Source organism: Pempheris klunzingeri, chromosome 21, assembly GCF_042242105.1.
Source record: "Pempheris klunzingeri isolate RE-2024b chromosome 21, fPemKlu1.hap1, whole genome shotgun sequence".
Classification (NCBI taxonomy): Eukaryota; Metazoa; Chordata; class Actinopteri; order Acropomatiformes; family Pempheridae; genus Pempheris; species Pempheris klunzingeri.
The window spans coordinates 100001-124452 of record NC_092032.1 but is presented as its reverse complement, the minus strand read 5'-3'; the positions used below and the strand labels follow the sequence as shown (position 1 = coordinate 124452).

At 37.3% G+C, this 24452-nt stretch overlaps 1 protein-coding gene across 1 annotated transcript in view; it reads right to left on the bottom strand.

Moving 5' to 3' along the window:
• LOC139221374 (uncharacterized) overlaps nt 1–24452 on the bottom strand; it is an 87371-nt gene that overhangs the window by 13874 nt on the left and 49045 nt on the right. The window contains 4 exon segments of the mRNA XM_070853315.1: nt 3684–3712; nt 5381–5470; nt 6302–6395; nt 6674–6810. Coding sequence (XP_070709416.1) covers nt 3684–3712; nt 5381–5470; nt 6302–6395; nt 6674–6810 — 350 coding nt within the window.

Sequence of the window (24452 nt, the reverse complement as noted above, 5' to 3'; positions counted from 1 at the left end):
AAAGCATATTTAGAGTCTGTATAAATAGTTACAGCTTTGTTTTCCGCCAGTATGCATGGTCTTGTTAATGCTATCAATTCTGCTGCTTGAGCTGAGGATACTGGTAACTTATGTGCTTCTATACACTGACCTTTGTCGTTAACAATTGCGTATCCTGACAATATAGTATTTATCATCTGGTTTCATGGATGATCTATCACAATACAAAATGAAACCATTACTTTCTAACGGCGTTTGTTGTAGATCTGCTCTGATGCTTGACGTGGCATTAATCAGTTCCATACAATCATGAGGTATATCTTCATCTTCTACCTCATTGCCATGTAGCAATACTTTTAAATGTAGAGCTGGATTTATGTGAGCTGTTGTTGAAATTGTAAGATTTTAAAATGTGTTCGTAATTGCTAAGTCGCTGACTGGTCATGTGTTGTGTGGTTATATTGAGTAGTATGATGTTAACGGCATGTGTTGTATGTAACATTAAAGGATGAGCTAAAACTATAGTTTGTGCCTTTTCCACCATAATGGCAGCAGCGGCGACAGCTCATAGACATGGGACCATTCCTTGAATAATTTATTGGAAGGGTTTTGGAGTAATATGCAACTGGTCTTAACCTGTCACCATGCGTTTGGGATAACACAGCGGAGGCGACGAAGCCATTTTCTGCAACATAAAGATGGAATTGCAGCTTGTAATCAGGCAGGCCCAGGGCTGGGGCTGTACAGAGGAGGTATTTGATGTGTTGGAAGGTTTTTTTCCTCTTCAGTCCATTGAACTTTTTCAGGAGCACTCTTGAGCGTGGCTTTTCGCAACACTGAGTCATATGTTGCATAGTCCGCAAGCCAGGATCAACAATAGTTGACTAACCCCAAAAATGATAACAGTTCAGTCTTTTTTTGGGGTCTTTTAATGTCTTTGATGGCTTTTACTCGTTCTGGAGATAAGTATCGGCATCCATCTCTCAATACATATCCCAAGTAGTTGACTGACTGCTTGCTGGCAAAACTGCAGTTTGGCTAGTGAAGCTCTGTGTCCGCCTCTAGCAAAGTGGGTCAAAAGGGCGAGGGAGTCTTGGAGACAGTCACATTCTGTAGGAGATGCCACCAAGAGGTCATCCACATACTGTAATAGCATAGACGGTCCGGGTAAGGTCAATAGAGACAGGTGCATATCAACTGCTGCGGAATAAACTGCTGCAGAATCAACAAAACCCATTGGAAGTCGGCACCACACGTATTGGTCATTTTTATACGTGAATGTAAATAAGTCTTGCGTATTTTCATGTACTGGAATGGAAAAGTACGCTGAACTCAAATCAACTACTGTATAATACTTAGTCTGCCGGCAATGCTGCTAGGATGGAGTTTGTATCTGGAACAACTGGAGCAATGGGATAAACTCCAAATCCTTCTCAAATCTTGTGTGAATCGATATTTATTTGTCCCATGTTTTAATATTGGGTTTATGGATGTGTTGTTTTGTGATCTTCTCTTAATGATTACTCCTTGTTGCAGTAAGCTTTCAATAACAGGTCGAATTCCTTCCTCTTTTTCTTTCAACAGAGGATATTGTTTTACATATACTGGGTATTTATAAGGATTAATTTTAGCTTGGTAGGGCGGCACTTTCAATAATCCTACATGGTTAGCATGGAGTGCCCATAGTTCTGAGGGTACTGATGCTAGTATTGAAGGTGGTTTTAATACAATTCCCTTTTCTCTTTCCAAGATTTGTGGCTTGATATCATTTTGTAATATTTTTACAAAAAAATGTGGAGTCATGTTCATAGGACCAGGCGATATAGCCTTTGTTTTGATCTTTATTATCTGGTACTTTAAGGTAAGTGTTACATAATTTCAGTAAGGGTTCAACATCTGTGAAATCTGTTCGCACAGCACATACAAAGAATTGAATTTTATCCAATACATCTTTCCACAACATTACAAGTCCATATGAACATATATAGAAACGTTGTGGAACTTCTTGCATTTTCACATTGTTAATTTGTACATTCGAGAATGGAGGATCAACTGGCTTCAGGTTCAGAATTTTGGCGGCTACTGCTGATTGACATGATGCTAGTTTCTTTATTTCATCCATGGTAAACATCCTACAAATGAAATCTTCATTTGTTAGGGTAGTTATAGCTTTGTAAGTCATACCTTGTAAGAAAAGAGCTGATATATTTTATTTGAAGGAATATGGATTTCAAGACCATCAGATGAACATGAAATAACAGCATTAAGTTTGCTCAATATGTCTCTTCCTAATAGGGACATGGGTGCTGTAGTACTTACTACAAATGAATGTTGCAACTTAATGTCTACTAAGTCAACTTGTAACGGGATAGACAATGATTCTGTTTGTGGGACACCACTAATACCGACAGACTGGACGGTTTGTCTACTTAAAGGACATTTCAAATCTTTTTGTCTAATGCATGAGATTGTGGCTCCTGTGTCAACTAAAAATGGGATTCTTTTTCCTAAAACAGATAAACTTAATTGAGGTATCTCAGATGGTTTATTAGAGATTTGAAATTGAGAAGCGTTTATTATTATTTTGAAATGTTGATCTTCGTCCGTGTCCCACTGTCGGTTTTCCTATGGCTTCCATAATGCATTGAATGGTCTGTGTTCAGGGGCTGTGTCAGGTTGCTGATCATTTCCCTGTCTCTGCTGCTGTGTGTAAGGAGCCCTGTTCTGCGAAGGGAATGGGCTGTAAACATGTGCTGGATTTATGTTTTGGTATACTTCCTGCCTCCTCTTCGGGCAGTCTCGTATCCAATGTCCAGCTTGTTGGCAATAATGACAAACATCAGTGACCCCTCTAAATCCATAACCTCTTCTCCCGGGGTTAAAGCCTCTTCCTCTTTGAGGTGGAAGTGGAGAATTACATCCCATTCTATACCGAGGAAGTCCATTTTGTCTTAGGTCCCTGTATTCTCTAGTTATACCTCTGCCTCTACCTGGTGTGTTTTGGTAAACCATAACCTGCTCAGGAATTTCAGGAGTCATTTGTAATGCTTGCAGTTTATTTTTAGGCATTTCAAATAGTCCAATAGCATCTAATTCCCTTATTTTCTTTAACAGCTCATTTGGTTTTAGTGAGTAAATGCCTGGTGTAGATATTTTGAAAGTATAAGCTGCATTTGGATCCAGGCCATTTAAAAATTATTTATACATAGTTACTAGAGGCATTGCAATGTTTAATTGTTGTTCACCTGAGGAGGTCTGCTCTACTTGTTGTTCATTTGAGGAGCTCTGCCCTTGTTCCTCTTCTTCCTCTACTATCATCAAATATTCAATCATGTCCTGAATACTTTTTGTGTCTATCTCTGATATGCTAGATATAATAGCTTTGATAATTTTAGTATCAATTTGATTGAAGTCCACTTTTATGTTTGCTTCAGTTTCATAACGTCGTAACACTGATCTAAAGCTTTCAATCATACTTCTAGACGTGTTGTTTATTTCTACATCTATTCCTTTCTTTATTATAGCAAAAATCTTTTTGAATTCACATGCCATACTCTGACATATTTAGTTGGTTCAGCTCTGACTTTTTCCAAGTCGAATTTATATTTCCTGTTTTTAGTCTCAAAAACTTTTTTGCAATTTTGTATCCACTCGCTAACACATCGTTTCCTCCAATCTTGAATTGGTTTTGGTATCTTACTAACACTGTGTTTGTCGTCAGTTTGAACTGGTTCTATTTTGAGGCATGTTCATAATCAATTTAGTCTTTTTCTTCTCTTCTTTCTTTATATTTGCTGGCCACTGCTTACTCATTAGTTCCCAAGATTTGAATACATCAATCATGTACTGCTTGTCCCAGTTTGGATTGGGAACTGCAGTGTTGTCTATTATATATGCACGAATTAGGTCTAATTTGTTTCTATCAAAGCTTCCTTCTATAGGATAACGGTTATCGGTCCATTCAGAGATATCCGGTAAAAATGGTTCAACATAATAAAATCCGAGTTTTAATTGTATCCATTCTCTAGGTGACATTTGGCTGATTGTTGTCTTTGTAACTTCCTTTAAGTGGGGGTTTGTTTTTAACAACTTTTTCATAGCTTTCCTCTCCTTTCTAGGTAAATCATCGTATTTCCTCTAGACACTTTACTGTTTTGTGACCCCATGATTAATATTACATACAGTTAGTAAAAACAAAACATACATAAGACTTGAATGAAGCTTGTTTGTATATCTTTGTATTCTCTCAATTGATTATATTATTTTGTCAGCTAAATTTAGGGTAGGCTGTTATGTCTCAACGCTGCTCGATCAATATATGACAATGATATATATATATAAATAAATAATAGCAACAAGAACAACAACACTTGCACATCAAGAAATCGGGTTCGTCGGTGCGAGCAGGCCGTCAAGATAGCAGTGTGTACACAACTACAACATACATAAGCCGTCCAGCGAAGTGACCTGCGCAACCTGACGCTTTTACTTTGAGCAGTGCAGCGACACTCCCTGCGTGTCCTCACTCTTATTAAGCCGTGCAGCGTCATCTCAATGACTTCATGCTTTTATTATGAGCCCTGTGACCTAACGCTCTTTATAAGCCGTCCAGCGACACTCTACAAGTGACCTTACGCTTTTCTTTACAAGCCGCCCAGCGTCACTTTATAAAGTGACCTGACGCTTTTCCCTGGACTGCGCAGTCAGTGCATGTCCCGTAGACACCACTTTAAATGGAGGAGCTCCCCTCTTTATCCTATTTATTGCCTTTCCTTTTTTTAAAAAAAAAAAAAACACAAAAAACTATAAGTAGGCCTACAGATAGTCGATCAGCATTGACACTCTGCAGCCAAAAGGATTTAGTTGTAAAGAAATGTTATGTCTATTATGACAATCCAATCAATACTGCCAATTACAATTTGTCTCATAAAAATAAACCACAATGCATCATCAAGGTTCTTTACAGTACGTCTGTCAGGTAAGCAGAGAGTCATCATAAGTATAACGAATGATAAAATCTGCTTACCTTTAAAGCAGCACCGTCAGGTTCGTGACGCCAAATTGTAGGGATGCTTTTCTGTGGTTGCAGCAATGAAGAGAGGAGTCCAAGATTCATTCAAGAAGTTTATGTAGGTGTACGAGCTCGGAGTCCAACATCACAGGCATAGATAAGACTAAGGAATACAGAGTAAGGCTACCACATATATAGGATTCTACAAGCTATATCTGGTTCCGGATACATGAGAGCATGTCCCAAGATGGACTTGATCTTTCCTTAGAACAACCAGTTGTCCAGACAAAGCGGAGTCGGAAGAGTAGTATGCTGACTTGAGAGTAACATATATACCATGTATGACACAAGTTCCTACAGAATCATGTTACATGAGAAAAAAGTTCTAACAATAACTTTGGGCTTGAATGCTGTGTCCCACTTCTCAAGCATCTTGGAGGTTGTTTCAGCTCCAAACAGCAGCAGGAAGTCTTGATTCAGCTGTTGATCATACACGCATGCAAATACATCAAGCCAATGGTCAGTGTATTGTTCATTGCTTACATCCAATCAAACAAAACAATGGAGTTAAAAAAAAGAGATGTACAACTCACCAGTCCTTTGACATCTAAAAATCGTGGGAATGTTTTAAAGACATCTGTGGTTCTCTGCGGATCATGCACTAGGTCCTGGCGATGTTGCAAGGTCATCTTCATCTTCTGAAACACACTTGCGTCATCAGGAGAATGAACAAGAAATGAAATAGCTTCCCTGCAGGCATCTCCATCAAGCTGCTCAGGCAATGTGGCTGTTAATCTCCGGCGCTTTAGCCACTGTTGCTGCCTTGGCTGGCCGTTTTTCTGTATTCCTGGACATGGTCTTGAGGCGTCATGCTAAATATCCAGTGCCTTTTTCCCCATCATAGAAATGCTCCTGTTATGAGTTATTTAAAAAATCATTACAAAGGTCTATCACCCATTGTCTTACAGAAAGTGCAGTTACTGCACTGTGAAAATAAAGGACAGTTACTTAAGTTATAGGTTTGCCGTTCTGTAATTCATGTGTAATATCCTATTAACCCAATTCATTCTGATTGCCACTAGAAACATTTTCATTGATGCGATTGTATTTTGCATCTCCATGGCCAAGGTGAACTTTGTAGCATACTCCACAGTTTCAATTATTTAGTGGTACTAAGGTGTGGCATTTTAGGTCAAATTTCACCACTGTTTAAGTATATAACTATAGTGCATCAATCATGTTAACTAAAATCCCAAAGCTCTAGTCTGTAAAACTGGTGTTTTCAGGAAGTAACCCTTTTTTAAAACTTACATAGCCCTTTGGAGAAAAAGGGTCCTTCAGCGAAGGAAAGAGTGCAATAATTCCCAGGGCATACTTCTCCTTGTGCTTACAGGAAGGCATCCTCCTTTAGAGCAAAGACAATAATTAATTTCAAGTCAGTTTTATCTATAGAGCACCAAAACCCAACAGAAGTTATCGTATAATACTTCTCATATAGAACAGGTCAAGATCATACTCTTAAAATACAAAAACAGACAATTCAAGTGCCCCACTAATGACTGTAGGGTCCCAGCTATGTTAATTCAATGCCATGCATTTTGAAAATTCTTTACATTCTTTCTTAATATAAAGCCTTTCAGTCTGAATGGTTTAAAATGAACAATTTATATAAGAAATGCTTACCCATGATTCTCAGTCATATGGCTAGCCAATATGTTGACAAGCCGTCTCCGGGTGCGGGGGTTCAGCGAATTTTGTGACTTGTACTCTTCAATGACATCGTCACCTCCAGGTTTCCTGAGCAAGGCATTTTTTACCATCTACTCAAATAAGACAAAAAAAGTTCTCCGTTTACAATTCAGTCTTCCAGGAGAAAATCATTTGAACAATATACCATGAATTATCTCTTCAGAGTAAGGGTAAAAGTTATTCAATGCATCAAAGGAAAGTTACAAAAAACACAGCAGTGCTGCAAAACAAAAGACATCGGGTAAAGCAGCAAGTGCATAACATTTCTTTGACAACTGGTCAGGTTAAAAGACAAAACAATATAGTCTGGATTCAACTAGGACTGAACAATTTAAAAAAAATTTATCAAATTGTGATTGTTTTGACTGATGTTGCAATTGCCATATGATTTGTCATTTTTTTAAATTTTTTTAACATCATTCATGTTTGCTTTTTTAATTAAAAAGCAAACATGATTATAATTTTTGTGGGGATCTGCACCAAATAATGTTTTCTTGAGTCTGTAGAATATGATGTGTAGGCCAAAACCCGTCTGCGGTGTAACCATATTCAATTTAAAATTTTATTTTGACACACATTTCTCCGTTAACAAATATTGCTATCCTACTATTTGACAATTGGAGTAGGCCACACTGCAATTTCGATTAGTTGTTCAGCTCTAGTTTCAACTACTACCCATCAACCAACTACACTATTAACCTCGCAGAAAAGAAACGAGTATTTAATGTATGTGAATAACATACATACATATATATGGAAAGAAAAGTTACACAATATAGAGCTATGCAACATCCAAACCCTGGGTTCAATTTAACATCCTCACTTAATGAAGTTTCCTCAACTTTTGCAATCTAACGTTTATGATTCTAAATATCCTTATACTCTGGTGAGAATCTCCATTTAGTTTGACCCTTGATTGATGACGTTTATTCAAAATTGTAAATGACATCTACTGCTCTCAAGTACCTCTTTTACAGCCTCTGACTCAGAAACCTCTGTGGTAGACCTGTTCATGACTTCAAAGCTGGATATATTTCTGCCTGTGGGAATGCCCCGTTCTTTTTGACTGGTGAAGTCACTGTCACTTGAAGAAAGTGATGTGAGGGTATCCGTGAGGGAGGATGATGTTGAATGATGTAAAGAAGAAAAATCTTTAAAAAAAAACCAAGAAAAAACACAAGTGTGACCTCGTAGAAATGTGCTATTCGGCACAGCCACTAGTTGAACTGATTTGTGATAGTGATGATAAATAAAATTACTGAATGTCAACATTTTTGATATTGCAAACTGTGAATCTGAGTAACAAGTATGGTTGGGCGATATGGCTGAAAAATAATATCTCAATGTTTTAAGGCTATTCCGTGATTGCGAGATATATCCCGATATACACATTTTCTCTAAAATAACAAACTGTATATCCCCAAATACTGCATTAATTAACACAATATATATCAATATATCACCTAGCCCTAGTAACAAGCATGGGAAAATCACAACCAAACCCACATTTTCAAAATGTTTTTGCAATTCGATGCCTGTCTTTTGCTTAAATGTTATTTTTGTTCATCTACTTTGTGACAGTAGTCAGACAGTCAGGGACATGAAGGGGTCTCACCTTGACGATAGTTGTGAAGCAGAAAAAACCTAGCATTGATTACAATAGATTTTATAATGAAACATACCTTGCTCTGAAATGCTGTCAGGACTGACCTCATCATCTATCAGTTCAAGAATCACATCTTCCACCACTGTCAGGGTTGGGTAGTAACAGATTACAAGTAATCAGGCTTATATAATAAGATTACAAAAAATAGGTAACTACACACTTTTTCAAATCTAATCTGGCCTGATTAATTAGATTATAGTTACACTGTAAAGGATTGCTGGATTACATGTTTGATTAAGACTTTAAAAAATGGCAATTGTAAAATTATGAAAAAATACAGTATACTTTTATGCCAGCATGCTTTTGTAAGCATCATTTGATTTGACCAATTCTAAATGCTGAATATATGCTATTATATATCAAAGTAAATTACTCCTCTCATGTTCCATTAATAGTGACTTACATTTATGAATAATGGAGTTTTATTCCTTTTTATTTGCACTGAAAATGTTTTGAGATGTTTAAAGAAAAAAAAGGGGGGGTGGTGTTGAGGTAATTCAACATTTTGTGGCAGCATGATTTTTTTTTACATTTTAAATGTTTGATTTTGAAGTAATCCAAAAGCTTTCAAATTAGATTACTTTTTTGTAATCCAATGGATAGTATTATTAATCATGAAAATAGCCATGTCATTTTTATTGAGTAACTGACAACTTGTCTAAGTAATATGACCCAACCCTGTCCATTGGCGTATCAGTTTCAAGAGATTTATATTATGAAACCTACCTCCATGTGAAATGCTGTCACGTACTATCAGGCATAAATCCGGATTGGCCTCTATCAGTTCAAGAAAGATGTCTTCATCCACTTCTGTGTCGGCTTCATCAAAAACGTCAAGTTCAGTGGCATCAGAAAGCCCAAACTTGTTTTTGATTACAGGAAGATAAGTATGAAAACAGATAAAGATACATAAAGCATGTCTCTCTTGAGCCCGAAAGGAACAAATTCAGTGACAAAGTTGGCTACTGGAGCTAGGTTATAATGGTGATATTGCTTTGTAATTCACATTTTTTTTAATGAGATAATTTCTTTCTTTTCATTTATTGCATTTCATTTGACTCTGGAATGGTAATAGAAATGGCAGCATAATAATATTAATTATATATTTTCGGTGCCTCCCCTCCCTGTATTTTGAGTGTCAAAATAGACCAAAAAACCCTGCAGCAAGAGCCATGCTCTCTGCTGGCAAAAGGTCAAGTGACACAAGTAAAATAATTATTATAATATTGTTATCATTATTACCATTAAACATCATGACATTACTAACGTCCCAGTAAACTATGCACAAAACAGAAAAAAAATTGAAATAGTGATGCTACATAAATCTTTGTGCTTCCTTGTTGTGAAGGTAGTTACATATTTTGTTAAGATGCATACTCACCTTCATTGATGAAATCCAAAAAGGTGAAACCTGAGTGTAATCTGATGTACTTTCTGGTACTCTGGTATTTCACCTTCAGCAACATGATGACATCTTGAAACTGCACCTTATAGAAAAGAAATCTAGCTGTTTAGCTTTCACAGGTACAAGAAGTTAAGTCAGGGGTGGGAAAAAAGTACAATTTCCCCAATGACTTGCACTATGGAAAGACAGTTTTGAAAATCTTTGTGCTCAATATAACATTTTCAAACCTACTCAACCATCCCCGCCTAGAAGCCTACCAGAGACTATATGTATTAAGCACGGGGCTCAGAGAATGGGTGGACCCAAATGCACGAAGCGAGACAGGTTCTATCAGATGTCAAACTCTTTAATACAAACAATACTTACATGGACAAGATACTTACTAAATACATGGCATGGCAATCTATGGCTTGGTTTACAAAAAACACAAGTGACCTATGATGCTCGGACAGGACAAGACAGTCTGGCACAAGACAAAGGGAGACGTAGACTATATATACACACAAGGTGATGGGGAACAGGTGGAGACAATCAGGGCGGGGCAGACAATCACCAAGGCGGGAAAACACACAAGGGCAGGAAGACCTGAAATGAGAGGAGAGTTTAGTTTTCAAAATAAAACAGGAAGCAAGAGACGAGAGAAAACACGAGTGAACAAAACCAACTTAACTGACACAACGAGACATGACAATATGCAGAGTTTAGTGGCCTGCTGATGACAGCTGACTCTTAACCACAGCATTTCTAATGTCACAGCGTTTGCAGCTAATGCTGGTCTACAAATATCTGTGGTGGGCTCCAGACTTTAATCCACTGAGCCACCGCTTCACAATGACAGGAGTGCAGGTATAACCGACACCAGTTTACCGTCACACGCACGCACACACTATTCTAAATATTCGTTTATCCATTTTCTTTTTAATTTGTGCAACCCCATAACCATCCAACTGCTAACTAACCCTTAACCAACACTGTATTTGACAACGACAACGACGCCACCCCTCCCCCACCACAGCCAGTGCTGTCATTTTGCGGGAAAAACTTGCCACCATTTGCCCAAAGAAACGTTATTTAACCCACCATTGGGCATCTAAGTTACATTGAAACACACTATACTTACTTTAGCTGTTCATTTGATATACTACCAGAGAAAATGTGCCTATTAAATGACTATAGTTTACCGCTTGTTGGCTAGCAGTAGCATGTCAGCTAGCAGTAGCATGTTAGGCACGTCAACATTTGCTAGTATCAACCTGCTTCAATGACACATATCACCCAACTAGACGTTAACATATGATTTTATATGAGGATTAACAGCATGTCCAAGTAAATGTATTTGTTTCCTACCTTTTTCAAATGTATGTAGAAACCAGGGTCTTCTCCTCTCTAACGGCAGTGAGCGAAATGCGCGATTTGAAATCGGCATGGCTTATTAACTCCGCCAGGTGTGTGTTTAACTAAGCCAGAGGTTTTTGCATTCAACTCACGTAATTAGCACCGCCCCCAGAGCGATTTCATCACTGCAAGTGTTAAAACAACACCCAAATCAACACCCATTAACTCAAAATAATTTTCACTGGAAAATTAACACTGTAGTGTGAACTAGTACACTAAGGAGGTTATTGTGATGGTAAACTAGTGTGAACTAGTACACTAAGGAGGTTATTGTGATGTATCTACAAGGTTAGAGTTTGTGGGATATTTAGGGCAGATTCTAACCTCCACAGGGATATTTTTCTTGCTTAACTATCACTCTATTCTGCACACTTACGTCGTCGACGTCCCCACAACACACCTTCAGTCAGTGTCTGAGTAGACTGTGTTTGAGAAATTGGACCAACTGGTCCCCACAGTTGTAACACTGTGTGTGAAATGTCCCCACAAAGCCTGATTTATTTGAGGTGTGTGAATACAGACAGAACTTAGCTGCATAGGAAGAAATATTTTAATATATCTGAAGTTTTTGCTATGAGGTCTGCTGTATGTTGTCATGTGTCTCATCTTGGAGATTCTGTCAGTGCATTTGCATGTTATGCACTATTGCCATTAAAATGCCCATTTGTTTCTTATGTTTCGTATTCTAAAATACTGTCATTATAACTGTCTTTACAGACGACCAGCATTTCAACTGATACCACGGTGGTGGACGACTCCCAGCCTTCCACCCTGTCAAACACCCAGATTGATGATGCTGCTGGTCCAAGCAGCACCACCCAGCAGGTACACTGATGTTCATCACTTCAGATTTAACTCTGCAGTCTGTCTTTGTCATGTGTTGGTATTTTTGTGTTGTTTTTACACTAAGGAGGTTATTGTGATGTATCTATAAGGTTAGAGTTTGTGGGATATTTAGGGCAGATTCTAACCTCCACAGGGATTTTTTTCTTGCTTAACTATCACTCTATTCTGCACACTTACAACGTCCCCACAACACACCTTCAGTCAGTGTCTGAGTAGACTGTGTTTGAGAAATTGGACCAACTGGTCCCCACAAAGAGTTGTAACACTGTGTGTGAAATGTCCCCACAAAGCCTGATTTATTTGAGGTGTCTCTGAGTAGACTGAGTTTTTTTTTTTTAAGGTATGTGAACAAAGCCAGGGGCTGGCTGGGCAGAAAGAAATATTTTATTATACCTGAAGTTTTTTTTGTTTGATGTCACTACAGCTATATTTACTTAACTGCAAATCTTGTAATGATGTAAAATTTGTTTGTATGTTGCCCTTTACCGAGGATGTCCAAAAAAATGCATGCATATCTGAGTCAAGTGCAAGATGAGTGGTACAGTTCACTCCATGTCCTTCTACAAAAGCCTGGATGGAGCTGGCAAAGGTGTGTCTGAGCCAGATCATTCTTTTTAACCGTCGCAGGGAAGGAGAGGTGGCCAGCATGCCTTTATCTGCATTTTTATTAAGAGACTCTTCTGATCCGCATGAAGATGTGGACTGGGCCCTCTCTGAAGTGGAAAGAAAACTCTGCAGACACTTCTCAAGGATTGTGATCAGGGGAAAACGTGGTCGCCCTGTTCCAATTGTTCTGACTCCAAAAATGCTGTGTGCATTAGAACTCCTCGTTAAGCAGAGAGAGGCTTGTGGGGTTCTAAAAGACAATGTTTATATGTTTGCAAGACCAGAACCTATGACACATTTCCGTGGTTCAGACTGCATCCGTGGCTTTGCAAAGGTGTGTGGTGCAAAGTGTCCCCAGTCACTGACATCTACCAGCATGCTGCAACCCTGTCAACAGTGCTGAACATGACGGACACAGAGATGAACCAGTTGGCCAACTTTCTTGGACACGACATAAGAATCCATCATGAGTTCTATCGCCTACCCTGCAACTTGCCAAAATCAGCAAAGTCCTAATGACACTTGAGCAGGGAAGATTAGCTGAGTTTCATGGCAAGAACTTGGATGAGATTGGGATAGATCCAGATGGTGTGTTTTATTTTATTGTTTCTTTTCTGTGTTTATCATCTATTCCTTTTTGTTTGATCACATTGGTAAGCTGTACTTCTTATAACTTCCCCAGAAAAAGTTTTGGACAATGATGAGGAAGATGGGACCACACAGGAAGCAAACTGTTCATCTACCATTGATGGTATGTATATTGTCATTCATTTAAAGTTCTAGTTGTTCTAAAGTACTACAATTTGCCTCATTGTAATAAACTTTCTTGCTTTGTCCCAATCCATGAAAGGGTTTCAGCACTCTTTGGTTAGTTAGGTAGTTAACTAATATCTGTGCTTTCACTGCTTTCACACCACAACAACATGTATTTTTAAGGTTTCATGGAATTTTAGAGGTAATAGATATTAGTAATAGATCAATGGACGTAAAAGGGATGGGATAAAGGTGGAAGGAGATTGTATCCTGTAGGCTGGTCTGGGAGGATGTAGTGAAGGTTGGGCAGAGTGAGACTCAATGTGGGGGGTTCCATCTCAGGTGTGTTTGAGCTGATTCGGCCCCCCAACGGTATCTAGAATGAGACGTAGAAGAGCTTTCAAGTCCTGATTGAGACTTGAAAGCACAATGATGTAAATAAAAAGATTAAAAAATCAAATGTAGTTCATGGTGTAAATCAAACATACTGTAACTCTGTCTTTCTTTAAAAGCGGATCCCATTCTTGTCAAGTTAAAGACTTTTAACTCTGGTCTGCTCAGGGAAAGTAAATCTCATGAGTTGGTTAGTACTTGTTTTTTTTATGATGGCGCTTTTTTTGTACACTGATTATCATCATAATCTACATCAGGAGTCAATAGAAGATAAAATGAACAAAAAAAAATGTAATTCATTATTTCAGTAATATGTAGTTCAAATATACTTGCAATGATGAACACAATTTTACACTTTACACACATATTTTAATGCACTTTTATGCACTAATTATAATTAAACCATTAGTGCAACAAATGACACCAACTGAAAATGTTGAAATTTGATTATTTTCTATAGAACCCTCAGCAGAGGAGACACTTCCACCCACTGAGAGCAATGAAGTGTCACCACCACCACAAAAGAGACGCAAGACACCATCAGATGATAAGATACCTTTAGGAGTCAGTGATATGAGCCCTTCCTCTAAAGGTGAACTGAAATGAACGCATTTTGTATGTCAGTAATGATTATGTCTATTCCTTTTTGGAGATGCATTGTCGATTAGAAATGGCCAAATGTTTTACTAGCAGGTTTTCTGCTCGCTCACTCTGCTCAGCTTACACTGGAAAAAATGCCCCTCCAAAAACAAGAAAAAAAAAATTATTTCAAGATACTTTTACCTTGAAATAAGTGAAAAAATCTGCCAATAGAACAAGTGAAAAAATGCTTGGTAAGATTTCTTGAAATAAGATATGATATTTAGAATATTGAGATCTTAAAATTAGCAGGGAAAACTTATTTTAAGCTATATTTTACAAATATTTTTAAGCTTAAGTGTCTTAGAAAAAGTCAGATATGCTAAAAAAAAATAATTTTTTCACTCAAAAATAGATTTTTGCTTTCATGTCTACTTCTTAATTTGAGATGTATTCAACTTATTTTTAGTTGTGTTATAGTGGCGCTTCTCTAGATTTAAGACCATCTTGTACTTGAAATAAGATTCCAAAGATTAATTTAAGCATTTTCAAATATAATGTCTTCTCACAGAAATCCTAATATTTAGTCATGTTTTGACAGCATTTGGAGGCTTTGTGTTTTAGGGTAAGCCAGCTATGCCCAAAAGTAGTTGTTTTAACTCAAAAGTAGACATTTGCTTTTTTAAACATTCATGTTGAGTACAAAATTTAAGATGCATTTTACTTATTTTAGGTTGTAAAACAGTGACATTACTCTAGATTTAAGATCATCTTGTCCTTGAAACAGGATTAAAAAGTGTGATTTAAGCATTTTAAGATATTAGTCTGCATACAGTTGGCTGAAAATACATTTGTTGTAAATATTACCATGGTTTTTACCCGCTCATTTATAAATAACTCTATACCATGTAAAAAGGTCTAGCATTTAAGTCAACAATTTATTTTTGAATTTGCATGCAACGCATTACCAAACTTGACAATATGAATTTACATGAATTAAGAAACACATTATTGATGCATTAACATGGTGCATTGACTTGTAAAAATAAAACTTTGCTGTTTTTTTCTGAATAACACATTTTTTTTGTCTCAGGATTTTACCTTACATTTTTAGAAAAGTGGAAATGACCTGTTTTTCTAAATTCAGATCACAATTATCTCAAAATTATGACTTTTTACAAAAGCAGTTTTTTTTTGTCTATCACAGAACAATGACCAATCAACAGCAGCTCTTTGTCCACAAATGGAGCAAACACGCCTACGCTTACTTCAGTCCAGTTTGATTTTAGATCAAGACACTGGTTGATCAAGCATAAATTCAGAAAAACAGGGCAAAATCATACTTTAAGTGAATTTTACATACTCCTGTGACTTTAAATAGCCATTTTTGCACAATATTTTTTATTTCACAGTGTGTTTCGTAGAACAAATAAAACCACACAATAGAAAATGCCATGGTAGAACTACATGTAACACTGAATTTTCTATAGATCTGTGACAAACAGAAAGGACCTGAACATCTGGCCAATGTGCCTTAATATTTTTTGTTTACAGTAACACTGAGCAAACTTGACTAACATTTAGTGATTATATGGGTGGATTGCAGTAGCCTGATAAGATCAGTCAAAATCTGAACATCTGCTCTATTTGCCAACAAAAGCATTCCAATCAGCCAGGCTGCTTTTGTACGACAGTGTGAGGTCTTTTTCATGGATTGTGTCGCAAAGGACCTCAGTTTGTATGGTTGAAAGCAGTGTGGCTATGCATTTGGGGTATGTGAGGTGTAGAGCATAATAGTAGGCCATGAGGTATAAAGCACCCTCTGTGACCTTGTCTTTTGGGAACGTAGTTACCGGCACATCTCCCACAGCCAGAAGGCAGTTGTATGGGCTCACAATCAGGACTGGACAGGAGAGAGGGCGTTTCCTCAAGTAGGCACTGGGGTCTTCTTTTTCCTTTCAAGTTATAAAACATAAATCATTTCATTAAAATGATGCACCTCTAATGAAAAGATCATTTTAGATATTTTGAACCTAGGATGCATTTCCTTTTACATAGGCTCTAAGCCTCCCAAAATAAAGACAATTTTGATATAAAATATCAATACAATTAGAAAATATGAAAAAGCATTTGTGTTTGGTATACAAAATTGTTTTGCTAAGCACTGTGTTCTTCACTTTAAATGAATGTATTTAGTTTTGTTTGCCAAGCCAGGCTAGGTTACTTTCATAGATTTATCTGTCCTTTGTATAGTTAATATGTTACTACTGTTATGATTATCTTCATATCTATCTTTGCTGCATCACATCTTTGCATTTTTTACCTTGGAGTGTGCATAAACTATACATTAAGAATTGATCTTTTAAGTACCAAAAAGTGAAAAAAAATTGTGCTTTCCTTTATTTTTCAATACTGCAGATTTTGTTGCTTTAGTCAGTCAGAATTAATATAGAACTTTTTTTTAGCACAGCTCACCTCAAGAACATGCATGAGAGCTTCACTTGCAGCTCCAAGTTTCTTCGGTGGTGCAGATGCAGAGGGGAACAATGATGGTAGCACACCAAGGATCCTGACAGCCTGTTCAACTGTTTGGGAAAATATTCATTATAGTTACACAAGACAAAATGCACCAGGTCAAATCTGAGCAAAACTCCACAACAAATGATGCTTAAAAAAATAATAGGATTAGGCTGAATTGACATCACAGAGGATAAAAGAGAGACAAGACAATACCACAGGAAAATTGTAATAAGCACGTTATCACGTCCATAATGACCTTGACACATGAAATTATCTGTGCTTACCTTTGTCCATTCCCATTGGGGGTTTCAGTATCTTTTTCCACATGCCAAAAAACTGCACCTTCTGGCAGAAGTTGTGCCATCTTCCCTTCACCTGGTCAATGTAGTAGCTATTATCCTTGTCCAAGATGCACCGAAGCTCCTCCATCACCTATGAAATATCCAATTTACCAGGCAGTAAAATGTATGACTTTGTCAGCTGAAATTAGAATATAACATATTGTTCTGTTTGGTACCTCTATTTGGGTTATGCCTTGTTAATACAACTTACATGTCCGATGTCCTTAAAACAAGGATATGCCTCCAGAATCTTCTCAGGTCTGTTCTCCTCACAAAGAGCATCAGAATCAATGAATGCTCGTCTGGCTGGAAATTCCAAGTCCAGGAGCTGAGAGACGAACTCATGGTTCAGCGTTTTTTTCTTATACAAAGCCTGTAGGGTCTTGTAGTGTTTGGCCATGGTTGCTGGGCTGTCACTGTATGGACAACTCACATCTGAAGGCTTGTTAGCTGTAAGACACAAAATAAATTAAAACACAATATTAGGTTTCTTCAGCGGAATCAAATTCAACTACAAGGCCACTCAGTGACTGCAGATGACCACCAAGTTCAATCGTCGATTTGAACACATTTTCAAAACTTACAGAAAACCTGTGGGGAACTGCAGGTGGCCATGGTTGCTTGGTTTTCAGTGTCTGGACTGTCAATTTCTGCACAAAAAAAATAGGACACTTTTCTTGGTATGTAGTTTTTAAGTGTAATGACATCAAACTTTTTGAAATGAAAACAATCAAGACCTACTTACAGATTGACTTGTGTTTGCAAAGGCCCAGTGTTCTAAATTTATTAAACTAGTGAAGATCAAAAGTGTAAAAATATGAAAATTAAGTTTGGTTTTACCTCTTTCCTTGCTGCCTGAGTCTGATGTGCTACATCCGTCTGAGGAGCAATCTAAAATAATAGTTGAGTCACTTGAATCATTTGTGTCAGGTCGCACACGGCGCTTCTTTGGATGTCCCCCATCTGGACTGGACGTTTGAGGGGACCTCACATTTTGCAGTCTTTCGTATAGCTGTGCATACACTGTAACCTGTGACAGACCATTTAATTGAATTCATTTCAACAGCTGAAACAATACCAAGCATGAAATACCATGGCAATTAAGTGGATGCCTTTCAACACTTACCCATGAAGTCTTCTTGCTGCCTTTGTCCTGTAGCATGGGGTAGTACTGTACTATTCTCTTGGCCATAGCTGTAACCTCTGGTTTTGATGGGTATCTGTCTGATTCTCCATCCCCTTTTGCCCTCAGGATTGCAATCATACTGGTCATGGTGTTGCGGATGAGTCGGCATCTAAGGTCCTTTGACATTTCAAAGTTGCCCTCCTCGCCTTTTTTTGCCAACTCAAAGTATTGTTTTCTGACTTGTTCAAGTTCAGAATCGGTGTGCAACACATATTCTGGGAAGGACAACTTGACAACCTTTTCTGGGGTCAGGTACTTTGCAGGATACTCTTTGACAGGAGTGGTTGTCTGTGGCAAAGGTGACTCAAAAGAAATAATACTGTCCTTTGAGTGAGAGTCTTCTCTGCCAGATTCCTGTAAAATCAAAAACCAACAAACCAAGAAATAAAAAATACAACCAAATGGTAATGGCAACATTACATTTTTAATTGTGTACATTAAGACTGAGGTTACATTTGTTATGTAGCCTCATTCAGAAACTGACCTCATTCAAATCATCATGACAGGCATGCCAGACTGCTTTTCTCCGAAAGAAGTTTTCTCACTGATGTTTGCAGCTGTGAAGATTTTAGAATGAATAGAAAGTTGATTTATTGTGATCAGTGATCAGAGGGCCCCAAAAAAAGAAGCTCGTCCAGACATTTGTACAACAAAGAAAGAACATATCGTAATGGGCAGAAACATTTTACATTTAGCATACAAAACACTGCATTTCTACATCTATAATATCTTGAATTAGACATTCACAACGTTTTGCTTTTAGGTTTGATTTCAGTTACACACGTTAATATACATAAGCAATTACTTTACAAGTGCACATTTTATTTAAAACCACACACTGAAAAAATATTTAAGAACAGCAAGTTTTTAATAAAATCCGGTCTTTATTTGATCCTAAGCACAATCTACATTAACCTTACCCTTCAAAGTTGATTTAGCAAGGTCATCTAGTTGGTCCATGCTTGCAACCTAGCTAATGATAGCAAGCTAGCTTTGAGCTCCCCTCGCCAGTTGGGTCAGTCTGGCAGCAAAACATCAAACACTTTTTTAAAAACATGTTTAACGTTAAAAACTACAGTATTCGACATAAAACTTGTGAAAGTCGCATTAATGTACTTACAATTATGCACGACTTCAACCCCCTCGGTCAATGATACGCGCGCCTTATTCATTTCATTAACGACCGACATGCAACGCAGTGGTAGTTTCAGGTTAATGATGTCATAATCCGTCGACGGAGTTGTAGTTCGTAGGTCGTTAGCGTTTAACCTAGAAAATTAAATTCTGGTTCAAAGATAGTGACAGTGATGTTCCATCGTAAGGAATATAATGATGAACAAAATGTGTAACTGTCATAAATGTCTGCTGGCCTCAAAATTTATTTCCGCGAAATTCAGCAACCTCTTGTCTGCCTACAAAATTAAGTCATCACTGTGCGACGCGGTAAGCAAGGTTTGAGACAAGCGGGAGATAACTTTACTGCTGCTTATTTGTAAGACAACTTGGAGACCTCTACTATCACTCGAGACAGCTGGGAAAGAAAACTTGAGCTTCGGTAAGTATTGCATTTAACTTTGTGTACACACGTGTTATGTCTGATCATATACAACCAAAAGCTGTCTTGAATAACACTTTCCATGCATGCTGTGTCACAGATGACTTTGAGTTCAACTTTGGGTGTATTATTTTAACATTTTTTTGTAATTTTTATGAAACCTTGTCTTTTCCTAAAAAGCAAACTATGAAATAGTTTGATTGCTGACTTTATTTTTATCTGTCTGCCCCTACAGAATCTGTCCATCTGCCAGCTACCTGGGTGGTGTTGGTCCAAAGCATTGACTCTGAAAAAACTACTTGGCCACATTAATAGTATGCACAGTCGCAGTCCTGACTTTCGTGTGGTATGTGGTATTGATGGCTGTCCCAGCGAGTACCGGGTGTATAACTCCTATTATTATCACATAAAGCGAAAGCATGCACACCATCTTCTCCAAGTTGAAGGAGAGGAGGAGGGATCGACTCCACATTGCTCACCAGTAACATGTGAAATGACAGCCACAAACAGCCAAACTATGGTCAACAATCCTGAAATGGTCCGTGCAGCACAGGAACATTCTTCTGAGATAAAGAGGTTCAGGCATCGTCACACAAAAGGTACGGACACTCCTTGTGTTCAGGTGTTGTCCACTTACATAGAAATATTTTGTCTGTCTCGTTTAAAAATGGTCATTACATAAATCAACACTGGGCACGATGAATTAAGGTTGTTGTGTCATTGTTTTCCTATTCAGTGGTGATTTTTGATGTTACTCTGTTTTCAGAGTGGATTTCAAGAGGGTGAAGAGGGTCATGAGGACATCAGCCTTTTTAAGCAAGCAACTGCATTTCTTCTTCAAGCCAGGGAAACCCAGCGACTAACACAGGTAATTTAAACTATTTTCTCTCCAATGACTGGTATGTCATTTATAGTAGTAACAGTAAGTGATAAACTTAGAAACATACTGTGCAAGATTTTTCTAAAATGTATTTATTTATTTGAACAGGGATAGTGTACAATATACATTGACGTCAGAAAGGAGAGATGCATTGTACCAGGTTGTAGCACTAGTGCTAATTTCCACCTGTAGTCCCTGGGCAAGCTGATGTTAACAAACATAGATACAAACTAGTAAAAAACATTACATTAATTAATAAATTTCCCCCATCAGCATAAAATTCATTCAGCCATAAACACTCCTCAGCAAATACACTCTCACATGCACACAATTATATTATATTATTATTATATCATCACAGCAGTATGCACAAAAGAAATAACTGGATTGAGTTTGGTGGTTAATGCAAGACATTTGTACCACTTATGGTAGCTATTATGTAGCCCTCTATTTTAAAATCCGATTCAGCCCCAGTTATGTGAGTTGCAGGCCTCGATCATATTCTTGCATTCTGTTATATGACATTCATAATGTTTTTCTTTTTTCTGTGTTGTCCCCCTAGAGAGCTGTTAACCAGATGGTGAATGGAGTCCAGCAATACCAGGCTACATTGTTGGAGCACCTAAAAAATCAGATGAGTAGTGTGATCGAGAGACATTCTGGGGACCTGAATCAACTGAAGAGTGAAGCTATGAGGATATTTGACCAGTTTGTTGACCCTTTCAACCAAATTGCCACAACCCATTTGCAGAATAGGACAATCAAAGAACTCTTTAACCCTGTAGAAGCAGAGATAGTTACCTCCAAAAATATAGTATGCTATGTTAAAAGTGGTGACTCTAGAGCACTTGCTATTAAAAGCAAAAGCTTTTATTATATACCATTCTTGAAAAGTTTGCAGCAGCTCCTGCTGCATCCGAGAATTCTTCAAATGATTGAAGAGGGGTCACAACCATGCAAGGCTGGAATTTATTACGATTTTGCTGATGGAGAAATCTTTAAGTGGCACCCACTGTTTGTGAAAGTTCCCACAGCATTGCAGGCAATTTTACATACAGATGAAATTGAATTGTGCAATCCTCTTGGGTCTCGGGCAACCAAAAACAAATTGTTATTAATTTATTACACTTTAGGTAATATCAATCCTAAATACTTGATGCCATTCGCCTGCTTGCTATGGTAAAATCAAAAGATCTTTCTGACTGTGGTATTGATAAGATCCTTGAGAAGATTAATCATGATCTGACTGAGCTTTATAATGGTGTTGACGTTGTCACTGCATATGGAAAGAAAAAAATTTATGGAGCACTTCTGTCTGTGTGTGGCGATACCCTTGCTCAACATGAAGTGGCTGGATTTAAGGAAGGGGTAGGGTTTGCCTACAGTAAATGCAGGCACTGTGAGTGCAACTTTGAAGATATGCAGAAACAATTTAATGAAGAGCTCTTTGTTAAAAGGACGATGGCAAGCCACATCAAGCAATGCACAGACATTGAAAAGGCAAGCACTGACTTTCTAAAAGAAAGTCTAAAAACAACATATGGGATTAACCGAAGAAGAAAGTTGATAGAATTTCCTCACTTTGATATTATCAATCAAACCCCACAAGACATTATGCACGTTATTCTTGAAGGTGTTGCCCCATATGAAATCAAATGTGTTTTAAAGCATTTTGTGCTTTCAGGGCGTATTTATAGACAAATTTGACAGTGCGATTATTAATTTCCCTTATTCTCCTGTGGATATAAGAGATAAGCCCTGCCCCATATCCATGAGTACAATTTCATCAAATGATAATAAATTAAAACAGTCTGCTGGGCAGATGTTGGTTTTGTTGAGGGTCCTGCCCTTCCTCTTAGACACAATTGGAGAAAATAAATACAGAGATAGAGATAGTTAAAATTCTATTTTCACCTGTTATTGCTCTCTCAACTCTCTCAAGGCTGAAGCTCCTAACAGAGCAACATCTGAAAGATTTTAAACTACTTTTCCCCGATATAAATATCATACCTAAACAGCATTACCTTTTGCATCTTCCCTCACAGATCCAAGCACTTGGCCCCACGGTAAGGCACATGTGCATGCGCTTTGAGTCCAAGCATTGTTTTTTCAAGCAGTGGGCTTTGAAAAGTAGTTTTAAGAACATTTGTAAATCTCTTGTTAAGCACAACCAACTATATGAATGTAGTCTAAATGTGCATGAGAAACATCTAATATTTTCGAGTGAAATAGAAATGGGGCCTGTTTCTGAGGTGAAAAATGTCAGCTACGTGGAGGAGAAGATTAAAGACTTTTTTGGAGCTGAGGAAGTGGATTGTATTGTCTCTGTACCTTGGATTATGCAACATGGAAATAAGTACATAAGAGGAAAGACTTTGGTTATTTATGATGCCATCAATAATGTCCCAGAATTTGGACTTGTGAAAAATATCTATGTTGTAAATGGGTCACTGTATTGTTTTGAATGCCAACCTCTTTCCACAATAGAATGGAATGAGCATTATTTAGCTTATGAAGTAGAAGTTCCTTATCTTGCTCAAGCCAATGTTTTTGTAGATGCTGAAAAGCTTGTTGACCATACAGCATACTACTATTTGACCTTCAAAAATAGCAAGTACATCCCAGTTAAGTACAAGCTCACTGACATCATTGCACATAACTCCCTTAATACACATCAGTAAATACTGCTCATTTGAAAAAAACATTAAGTCTTCATTTCACGGTTTAATTGTGTGCATGTAGTTTGATGATGTGTATTTTTTCTCATTTAAAAGAAACAGTGCCTGTAAACTGTAGCTTAAAATAAAACTTGTCTTCCTTTTATCAATGCAGTTGTTTTCTGATATGAATTCTTGATTTTCAAATAAAATGCATTTACTTGAATCAAGTGAAGTTTATTTCTTAAATCAAGATTATCTGTCTTATACAAATTACACCTCAGCTTGAAAAATGTATGAAATGTAAAATGAACCTTGTTTCTTGTAAAATCCAACTCAAAACAAGATAATTTCAAGATTGTTTGACTTAACAAGATATTTAAGATGCATCGTCTTAAAACAAGTCCCTCCATCTTGCTGAAATGTTACTTGTAAAGTGAATTTGTCTTAAATCAAGTGGGATGAGACATTTTGACTAAAAATAAGACTAATAAACTTGGTAAGATTTTGAGTTTTTGCAGTGTATATAATAATTCTAATGTTTTATATAATTCTTGGGATGTAATACAATGGCTTGCTGGATTTAAAGGATCCAAAATGTTGACAAGAACTACTGGTATTACTTCCTGAAAATTTTGTTCTAGAATAAATTCCATAATATATAATATAATAAATACATTATTAATATTTTCATGGATGTTTCAAAAGTGACCCTACAACAATGTGAAACTCAATATGAATGACATATAGGAAGAGTTGATCCCTAACCTTTTCTTTTTGTCTAGTGATAATTTCAGTCTCAAGTTGCAAAATGCACAAACCAGTGTTTAACTGACAATTCTATTAATTCTATTCATAGGTAGATTGTAAATAATTTTACTTACTGTACTGTAGATGCTGGCATATATGCTGATATAAGAATGAGAACTTT